The sequence below is a fragment of the Zea mays genome, chromosome 3, assembly GCF_902167145.1.
Source record: "Zea mays cultivar B73 chromosome 3, Zm-B73-REFERENCE-NAM-5.0, whole genome shotgun sequence".
Lineage (NCBI taxonomy): Eukaryota > Viridiplantae > Streptophyta > Magnoliopsida > Poales > Poaceae > Zea > Zea mays.
In genome coordinates this window covers 40,099,801-40,109,977 of record NC_050098.1, presented here as the reverse complement: position 1 = coordinate 40,109,977, position 10,177 = coordinate 40,099,801, and the positions used below count along the sequence as shown (strand labels likewise).

Below are 10,177 nucleotides of genomic sequence, written 5' to 3'. Positions count from 1 at the left end.
TCCGACTCGATGCAGCGAAACCTGCTCCTGCCGTCAGGTCGTGGACCGTCCGCACCGCCGCAGAGAGTCAAGCGAAACAAATCCCATTGATTAGCACTCAGATCTGTGCCAACAATTATATAATCAATGAGTTGAAACAAACCTGAAGTAAGTTAATGGATAGGTTTCAGTTTTAACGACAAATATACAATGGAGATATCAGATAGAAACGATGTGATGCATGGATATCTCGTTTCTAGCTTTCAACAAAAAAAGAATGTTCATTCACACCAGTTCAATGGTTCAATAGAGTGCTGACGGGTTCTCTCCCTAGAGAGAAAAAAAAAACAGTAGACACGGGCCTTTCGAACCGTGCTCAATCCAAAACGCCAAACGGCCCACGTGCGCCGCGTTTCCTCCATCTCCATCCGGCCATCCCACCTCCGCTTCCTCCTCCGCGCCGGCCTACGCGACTGCTTCCCTCTCTCTCTCGAGTCTCGACTCTCGACTGCGCCGCTACAGCCTGACGCGATGGCCTCGTCGGCGACGAGAGAGGTTCTCATGCTTGAGGCGCCTCCGCCGTCCGACCCCGCTGCGGGGCCCTGGCGCGCGGTGCCGGACGCGGAGGCCATTGACGCGCTGCCCTACATCGACGGCGACTACGGCGATGCGGCGGTGAAGCGGGAGGTCGATCGCCTCGTCGAGGAGGAGATGCGCCGAGGGAAGCGCAAGCCTGCAGACTTCCTCCGGGACCTGCCCCCTGTTCCCACCGCCGGATTCGAGGTACAGTTGCAGAGATTTCTTAGCCCCAAAGGTATATTGGGGAGTAGCTCGAACCCATTACGTTTTCTCCGCGGATGTTAGGGGCTTAGCATAAGGTTGCAGCTTCGTCGATGTTAGCAGGTGCGATCTGCGTTTAGGGTTCAAAGGAGGGTCGTGCGGGAGCTAGGGTTTGCAGTTGTAGAGGTCACAGTGAACCAAGTTAGCTGGATGGATTATAAATATATGTTTTCGTTATTTAGATTTTGTGGAGCTCTAAGGCTGAATCCAACCATTCCCCCTCTCAAATCCCCCTATTCACATTCTCTATTCATATTTAAATACCTCCCTCTTCCCTCTATTAAATTGGTTGGAGACCGCCTAAGTAAATTAACTTGGTTGGGTCAATGTATCTCTGCATTGTTTAGACTTTATAACTAATTAACTATTGCATATGAAATTGAAGTTTTAGTTGACAACCCCTTTACATTTTACCTGCGAACCATTTAGGGGGTGTTTGGTTTCTAGGGACTAATTTTTAGTCCCTACATTTTATTCCACTTTAGTTACAAAATTATCAAATATAGAAACTAAAACTCTATTTTAGTTTCTATATTTGTCAATTTATATACTAAAATGGAACAAAATGAAGGGACTAAACATTAGTCCCTAGAAACCAAACACCCCCTTAATTGGGTTGTATAATAGGTATAACATCTAACAGTCACAGTTTTGTGATCCGTTTCTGTAACAGTGCATGTTAAGCTGGGGCATCATGCTCTTGTAGTCTGTCTTTTGTTACAGTACTTTAGATGGACATCCTGCACAGATCAAGGATTTTTGTGCTAGATGTTTACTTCGGGCTCAGATAAAGGAATAATGCTCAGAAAAGGACCTGCTTATGCTTTTATTAGTTCGATGGATTGATTGATGTTTACTTCTGATGGATTTGAGGTTACACCTCATCTGGTCATGACACTGAGGTCTGAGGATCAAGCATTGACCATTTATGATGAAGTATGCATCTCTAATTGAAATTCAATATTGAAACATGACTTGGAAGTTTTTAACAGAATATTCTGTACTATTTAGTGAGCACTGTTATTAAACTTGGACCTTGTGAAGCTACTATCTTCTTTTTCATGTATTTCAATTCCATAGTCCATAGATATCTTAGATATACTTGATTTTTAACTATTGTGTCATATCAAAACCGGAACCTTGATCTGAATCAAGAAATCCGCAGGTTTTGACTGTTTGAAAATCTATGTGTGGTGTAATTAACGTAAAGTATGCTATCATTTTTTGTTTCAGAATCATCCTATGCTTTCTAAAGAATATGAACGTGTTAGGGCTGGCAAACCTCCTTTTATGCTAGATATGTCTCGCTATGGTTTGGAGCCACCTCCAATGAACAAGAGGAATGATGTTGGCGCTTGGAGGCAGGCTCTACGGAATGCTCAGAGCCAGTTGCAGCATCAAATTATAAGGTAAGTCAAGGTATTATTTTTGGTGCATCAGGGGTTATGTATTCACATTCTATAACATAGATGCCTATTTGCAGAACTGTGTGTCTATGTAGAAACTAAGTAAAGCATTTTTGTGACAGCTACAAGTTTATAGCTTGTATAATAATGAATATGGCTTGCACTGTTGTTTAGCGTGATGTGAAAAAAATCTTAACTCTAACGTATGTACTGATAAGCTGCCATAACCATTCCTGACATGCCATAGTCAGAATAGTGCCCTTGTTTCTCCACAAATGCATAAAATCTGCTGCATGCTGAGTTAATGAACTTTTTCTCTGCGTAGTTGCATTTTCTACCCCATTTAATATAAAGGTCACAAGTTCACGATGCCTATATTTTTATTACTCTCTTCAATGATTTCTGTAGGGCAATTTTGAATTTGACCATTCATTTCTGTAATTTATATGTTTTGATAAGTGATAACTATGAAATGACAGCCATAATATTATAATCTAACAGTACATTATTTTTGTCATTAAACCTGCATGTTATTTTTAGTAAATGTATTCAAATTTCAAATCTTGAAACTTTCATGCCTCATAAAAGTGATGAATAAAAGGAAAAGCCATTACTGTTACTCTATTGCTGGACAAACCTTTATCTGTTTTTCTGTTTATGATAAATAGAAATTTATTGGTGCCTTATTTTGAAAATATGTTTTGAAACAGTGCTAGTATTGCAGGATAGAGAATCTCGAGCTTATGCTGAAATATGGCGTAGATGTTTGGAAGCTCCAGAACAGACAAATGGAATCAGTTCTGTCTAGGTAAGTTAATGTCTATGTGGTCCTTGACAATGTCGTGTCTCTTCTTTCTTGCCTTCCATTTAGAACACGGCCTGTTTGGTGCCATGCTGGCTATGGCTCCATTGGCAGCTTCGGCGTCGGAGGCTGGAGCCGGAGTTGCACCAAACAGCCAGGAGAGGAGAAACGCTTCTGCACCTGTGGAAGAGGAACTGGGGCTGTTTTACATGTATGGATGCGAAGCTGGTTTCCGGGGCTCCCGCTCCGGCAACAGAGTGCCTGCGGAGGAACCGCACTAAATGTGCCCTTAGTTTGGTTTACGGATTGCACTATCAGTTATTGGGAAGCGACAAAAAATGATGTATCTAAATCATATTTTGTTGATCTTATGTGTGATATGTCAGTGATAGTGCGAGCTTAGATGTCCACTGAAGCACTCTACATGTTTTATAGGTTTAAAATATTACCAATCAGTGTCACACTTATATGGATTTGAGACATGATCTGCCATCTTATATGCAGGATGCAAAAGATGGCTGTAGAATACAATGAAAGGATAGAAAATGTCAATCGCGAGAGGAAGTTCCACCAGGTTATAAGCATTGATCTCTTTATTTGGAAGTTTGAGTCATGATAATATTTCATTGTCAGCTCATAATTTGTTTTTTAATCAGCAAAATACTGGAGGACAGCTGCATGCCCTGAAAATGGAATGGCAGGAGCTGTGTCAAAAAAATATAGCTATTCAGGCTGCTTGTGTTGACCTGCAGAATCATATTGATCAGCTTAAACTTGAAGCAAAAGAACTGTACGTGTACTCTCTTCTTCCCCCCTCCCTCTCCCTAGGCCTGTTCATAGTCTGGTTACAACCCAGCCCAACCCAGGAAGACCATAGCAAACCGCACATAGAGGCAATGTACATGCTGGTTTGCATCGTGTCCAAACCACTTAACCCGTGGGTTCATCTTCTTCCTGCTGTCGGTGCACCTTCCTATCTTATTGAAGTTGCTGATACCGGTCCTGCCAATTGAGTAAAGAAACTGCAGCCGCTACCTTGACAATCCTGCCTTCCCATCTCATCTGTGCTGCCTCTTCGTGCCGTCCGGGTCCGGCGTCCATGACTGGCTGCCGCTGATCATCTACTTCCACGGAGGCGGATATGTCCTCTTCCGTGTGGCCTACGATCTGTTGTACGACACCTGCATGGCGCTCACTGCCACCACCTTGGCTGTTGTCGTATCTGTGGGTACCAAACCGGAGGAGAATAGCTACGGCCTACGGGTTGGGGCGGGTTTACCCAGAAAATGTTTTAACCAGATCAGGCCGACCTTTCCATCTATACATATGAATCGTGATAGAATACTTGTTAACAGGGGAATGCCCATGGACGACAACTCAGGAACCGACCCACAAGCATCATGAGGATTTGAGGTACATTATGTGCCGTCCAGTTAAGTTGAGACGCCACGAGACAGCCATTGTTTCCGTTATGTTTACAAAATTATGCTGTTGCTACTACAGATACAGAGGTGGCAAGGAAGAAGCTACGCTTCATTTGAGTCTGGCAGCTGGACGTTTCATTAGCCATTGTGATTACCTGTCCTGCAATTGTCATATGGGACAGTCTGTTTGATATTGAAAACAATGTGGACTGTGCCTAGCAATCCCATGACCTGTGCTCCTGAAAACACCTCGCAGAGGAAGAATCTAAATTCGTGTATTGTTGTCCGTTGAAGTGCCCTAACTTGTGGCAAGAGAAATGCAGCTGATGTATGCAGACTCTCCAGTTGACATTGAGTTCTTACATGAAGCTTTTCTGTTTGATTTTCTGCTTGTTTCTGAAAATACCTTGTGCTTTGCCCTCTTCTGAACACGCTTACAAGTGTTTGCAGACAGTGCATTTCAAAAACCCGGGTTTTTTTTAAATCTGTATGTTTGAAAGCACTTGATGTGTCCATTTTAGATCCAACGGTAAACAAGTGACACTTCGAAATCGTACCTGGACGGCTCGTCCCCCGTTTCCGAGTTCCAAGTAGAGGACGTAGAGGTGGTAATGAATTAAGATCCAAATGTTTCTTAATAAAATGATAGTGCCTTAAATAAATTGTAGTTAAAAAATAAATAAAAATAAGACTTGATTTTAATTAGATCCTTAAATTTTATTGTAAAATTTAGATCATATTGTTACCCATATTCCAACTGTCACACTGCCACTGCAGAGCCACCACACCGCGCCTGCAGCTAGACTCCAAGAAGGAAATCTCCAGCGTCCAGCCCATAGTGAATCTCCCGGAGTCGCCCAAACCACAGCGACAACCATGGCCGCCGCCGCCTGCTATTCGCCAGCGCGCATCATCATCTCCTGCTCAGCCACCACCACCTCCTCATCGTCGTCAGCGCGCACGCTGCGCGTCGCCGTAGTGGGGGGTGGCCCCGCGGGCGCGTCGGCTGCCGAGGCGCTGGCCTCGGCGGGGGCCCGGACGTTCCTCCTCGAGCGCAGCCCCGCGGGCGCCAAGCCCTGCGGCGGTGCCATCCCACTCTGTATGCTGGACGAGTTCGCCATCCCGCGGGACCTCGTTGACCGCCGCGTCACCCGGATGCGCGTGCTCTCCCCCTCCAACCTCGCAGCCGACTTCTCCCGCGCGCTGCCCCCCGGGGCGCACATCCCCATGCTCCGCCGCGAGGTGCTCGACTCCTTCCTCCGCCGCCGCGCCGTCGAGGCCGGGGCCGAGCTCGTCCCGGGCCTCGTCACCTCGCTCTCGCTCCCCGCGGGGCCCGCCGACCCCTACCTCGTCCACTACATCTCGTCCTCCCCGGAGGGCGTGGGAGCGGGACGGAGCGTGCTGGAGGTGGACGCCATCGTCGGCGCGGACGGCGCCAACAGCCGCGTGGCGCGCGAGGTCGGGGCCGGGGACTACACGACGGCCATCGCGTTCCAGGAGCGCATCCGCCTCCCCGACGCCGGCATGGCGTACTACGACGACCTCGCCGAGATGTACGTGGGCGGGGACGTGTCCCCGGACTTCTACGGCTGGGTGTTCCCCAAGTGCGACCACGTGGCCGTCGGGACCGGCACCGTCGCCGCCAAGCCGGAGATCAAGCGCCTCCAGTCCGGCATCCGGGCGCGCGCGGGCCCCAAGATCGCCGGCGGCCGCGTAGTCAAGGTGGAGGCCCACCCGATCCCAGAGCACCCGCGCCCGCGCCGCGTCGTGGGGCGCGTGGCCCTAGTCGGCGACGCGGCGGGGTACGTCACGCGGTGCTCCGGCGAGGGCATCTACTTCGCGGCAAAGTCGGGGCGGCTGTGCGGGCAGGCCATGGCGGAGGAGTGGGCGCGCACGGGCTCCGTGACGGAGGCCGGGCTGAGGCGCGGCTACCTGCGGCGTTGGGACGACGAGTTCCTGCTCATGTTCCGGTTCCTGGACCTGCTGCAGCGCGTGTTCTACGGCGGGAATGCCGGCCGCGAGGCGCTGGTGGAGATGTGCTCCGACGACTACGTGCAGCGGCGGACGTTCGAAAGCTACCTGTACAAGCGGATGGTGCCTGGCGAGCCGTGGGGCGACCTCCGGCTGCTGTGGCGGACGGTGGCCAGCATGGTGCGCTGCGGCGTCATCGGCAGGGAGGTGGAGCGCCTGCGACGGCTGGAGCTGCAAGGCTAGATAGGAGCTTTGCTGAATAATAATAATGTAAGATGTGGCCGATTGACGTTGTCATCGTTTTCTCAATGCATTTTATACCCTTCCTTTGAAATTTGGTAAAGATCTTAAAACTTTGCCATGAATAAGCTGTGGTTAGGAACCGGATACATATCGAACTATACCCACAATGCGAATGTCAAGTGATAACCTTATCGTACAGCACAATTGCGATGCATTAAAATGAACTGAATTGCTCAGTAAACGATCTACCAGCGCTAATGGCCAATTACAGTGTCTTAACATCGGAACATGTATTGAGAGTAATCACGCAACATAAGTACAAAACAAAACCAGCTCTCTGAAAAGCCTACCAAAGAAATACAACACTTAAACATTCCAATGAAACAACAATCATCAAAATGACCATGGCTCCGTTTCTGCGGAAAATGCCTCACCATGTGCTCCGTGAAACCGCAGAAATATCCAATCAGGCCTGTGTTCATTGGTATGTCAGTGTGCCGCATGAGTACATGACAGTCTTGGTAATGCTAAGCAGCGAAAAAGGTCCGACTTATTTCAAAGATCATGGGAATGCTGATTAAACTACAATAATTTTGCAAACGAGTGTGTGGAGTTTGGTAATCAATACCTTGTTTGCAATGTTGTTCGAGAGCCAGTCAAGACCCTCGTACAAACCTATCTCCTGTGGTAGCACATGTGCTCTGGATATACCTACAAGTCACAGAGAAATCACATTAAAAGTTTTTAATGTCGGTAAAAATTATCAAACTATCAAGTTACCGTGCAATCAAACTATCGAGTCATGAAAAACTCTCGCGGGGGCATTTGGATACCTTCGTTTTAGGGAAATTAGAATTCACTTAATAAAGTAACCTATTTAGCTTTGAGTTTGACATTTCATCACTTTCCAAAGTTCAGATATAAGTCTATCTCAAATTCATGAGTGGGGCATGGGAAATGATTTTATGTATTACTAGAATTTGTTTTTACTCTGTAACTTACATGACGCTCTTCGGTTCACTTCTTTATAATAAAAATGGAGCACATAAATATCTCCGATATCTTACTAATAATAGTATACAAATATATTTTACATAAAATCAAATTAGCTTAATTGATATATACCTAAATTACTATTATTAGAATGAAATTCAATTCCAATGATCAAACGTGGCATTAATGTACACTTTTAAAAATAATTCATGTATAAGTAATTGAGTAACAACAATAATTGAGTTATATCTATAGATTTTAAGCCTTTTCACGTTGACCAGCAACAGAATATTTTATGAATCATTAGCTAAGTTAATTATTCAAAATAATTAGTATTGTATCTTAATTATTTTTATGCAAAATAAAGAATGAACCAATATTTGGATCGGGTGCGGGTCACCCACGGGTTAAAATAGAAACCCGCACCAACGCCCGCGAAACTTCGGGTCGGATGCGGGTTGCACCTGCGGGTCAAAACCTCCACCCATACCCGCACCTATCGTGTCGGGTACTGTCGGCGTTTCGACCCCGGGGGGTCCCTGGACCGACGAGTAAATTGTCGCCGCGTGTCCTAGCCCAGATGGGTCGGCGCGAGATGGAGCACAAAGGGGGGAGAAACGGCAAAGGGGAAACCCACGACCTTCGTGTTGTCCTGCGCCCAGGTCGGGTGCGCTTGCAGTAGGGGGGTTACAAGCATCCGCGTGGGAGAGAGAGAGAGAGAGGGAGCCCTGTGCGTCGGCCCGTTCTCCCGCGCGGCCAACCTTCTCGTACGAGAGCCCTGGACCTTCCTTTTATAGGCGTAAGGAGAGGGCCCAGGTGTACAATGGGGGGTGTAGCAGTGTGCTAACGTGTCTAGCAGAGAGGAGCTAGAGCCCTAAGTACATGCCGTCGTGGCAGCCGGAGAGGTTTTGGCGCCCTGTTCATGTGATGTCGTGGCCGTCGGAGGAGTGCTTGAGCCTTGTGGAAGTACAGCTGTCGGGGCTGTCGGATCCTTGCTGACGTCTCCTTGCTTCCGTAAGGGGCTGAGAGCCGCCGTCGTCATGGAGCACGCGGGGTGCCATCATTACTTGTTTACCGGGGCGAGCCAGATGGGACGCCGGTCTTGTCCCCCGCAGCCTGAGCTATCTAGGGGTAGGGTAATGATGGCCTTCCCTGTGACGTGGCGGGTCCGAGCCCGAGGTCGGGCGAGGCGGAGGCTCCTCCGAGGTCGAGGTCGAGTCTGGGCCCTGGGGTCGGGCGAGGCGGAGTCCGTCTTCCGGGGTCGAGGCTGAGTCCGAGCCCTGGGGTCGGGCGAGGCGGAGTCCGTCTTCCGGGGTCGAGGCTGAGTCCGAGCCCTGGGTCGGGCGAGGCGGAGACCGTCTTCCGAGGCCGAGGCTGAGTCCGAGCCCTGGGGTCGGGCGAGGCAGAGTCCGTCTTCCGGGGTCGAGGTTGAGTCCGAGCCCTGGGTCGGGCGAGGCAGAGCTTCCCATGGCGCCCAAGGCTGGACTTAGCTGCTGTCAGCCTCACTCTATCGAATGGCACAGCAGTCGGAGCGGGGCAGGCGGCGCTGTTTTCCTGTCAGGTCGGTCAGTGGAGCGGCGAAGTGACTGCGGTCACTTCGGCTCTGTCGACTGAGGAGCGTGCGTCAGGATAAGGTGTCAGTCGATACTTGCATTAAATGCTCCTGCGATACGGTCGGATGGCGTGGCGATCTGGCCAAGGTTGCTTCTCCGCGAAGACTGGGCCTCGGGCGAGCCGAAGGTGTGTCCGTCGCTTGAGGGGGCCCTCGGGCGAGACGTGAATCCTCCGGGGTCGGATACCTTTGCCCGAGGCTGGGCTCGAGCGAGGCGAGATCGTGTCCCTTGAGTGGACTGAGCCTTGACCTTAACCATGCCCATCAGGCCTTTGCAGCTTTGTGCTGATGGGGGTTACCAGCTGAGATTAGGAGTCTTGGGGGTACCCCTAATTATGGTCCCCGACAGTAGCCCCCGAGCCTCGAAGGGAGTGTTGATACTCGATTGGAGGCTTTTGTCGCACTTTTTTGCAAGGGGACCGGCCTTTCTCGGTTGCGTTTCATTCCGGTGGGTGCGCGCGAGCGCACCTGCCGGGTGTAGCCCCTGAGGCCTCGGAGGAGTGGTTTGACTCCTTCGAGGTCTTAGCGCGTTTCGTGATGCTTCGGCCGGTCTGGTTGTTCCCTCATGCGAACTGGCCGTAGCCCGGGTGCATGGTCAGGTTCCAAGTTCTCGAGCTGGTATGTTGACGCTGTCAACGGTTTGGCTAGAGCCGGGTTTGCGGGAGCAGCCCCCGAGCCTCCGCACAGAGCGAGAGGACGGTCAGGGACAGACTCAGCTTTTTTCATACGCCCATGCGTCGCCTTTCCGCAAGGAGGAGGGGGGAAGCGCCATGTTGCCCTCGGAGGGCGCCGAACATGGTGTCTCCAGTGAGTTGCTAGCGGGTGATCCGAGTGGACGCCCGTGCCCCGTTCGATAAGGGTCAGCTAGTGGCCCAGAGGCGCGCTCCAAAAGTACCTGCAGGTGATT

At 49.8% G+C, this 10,177-nt stretch overlaps 2 protein-coding genes across 5 annotated transcripts; both read left to right on the top strand.

Moving 5' to 3' along the window:
- The first annotated feature begins 303 nt into the window (after window positions 1-303).
- LOC100284614 (BCAS2 protein) lies at window positions 304-4,849 on the top strand. Of its 4 annotated transcripts, XR_563503.4 has the most exons (8): window positions 304-762; window positions 2,053-2,228; window positions 2,950-3,033; window positions 3,142-3,238; window positions 3,532-3,601; window positions 3,684-3,817; window positions 4,383-4,440; window positions 4,531-4,838. XR_563503.4 is itself a non-coding variant. In NM_001317967.1 (7 exons), exons 1-6 carry the CDS (start codon window positions 511-513, stop codon window positions 4,429-4,431), a joined length of 765 nt encoding a protein of 254 aa, NP_001304896.1. In that variant the 5' UTR covers window positions 362-510; the 3' UTR covers window positions 4,432-4,440; window positions 4,531-4,849. The 4 variants fall into 4 exon arrangements, 3 of the variants coding, with proteins under 3 accessions (XP_035821802.1, XP_020405370.1, NP_001304896.1); NM_001317967.1 differs by lacking the exon at window positions 3,142-3,238 and having other exon boundaries at window positions 362-762; window positions 4,531-4,849; XM_020549781.3 differs by lacking the exon at window positions 3,142-3,238 and having other exon boundaries at window positions 315-762; window positions 4,383-4,838.
- Window positions 4,850-5,241: 392 nt separating this feature from the next.
- LOC103649981 (geranylgeranyl diphosphate reductase, chloroplastic-like) lies at window positions 5,242-6,692 on the top strand. Its single transcript, NM_001323411.1, has one exon. It carries the CDS (start codon window positions 5,328-5,330, stop codon window positions 6,663-6,665), a length of 1,338 nt encoding a protein of 445 aa, NP_001310340.1. The 5' UTR covers window positions 5,242-5,327; the 3' UTR covers window positions 6,666-6,692.
- The last annotated feature ends 3,485 nt before the right edge of the window (window positions 6,693-10,177 follow it).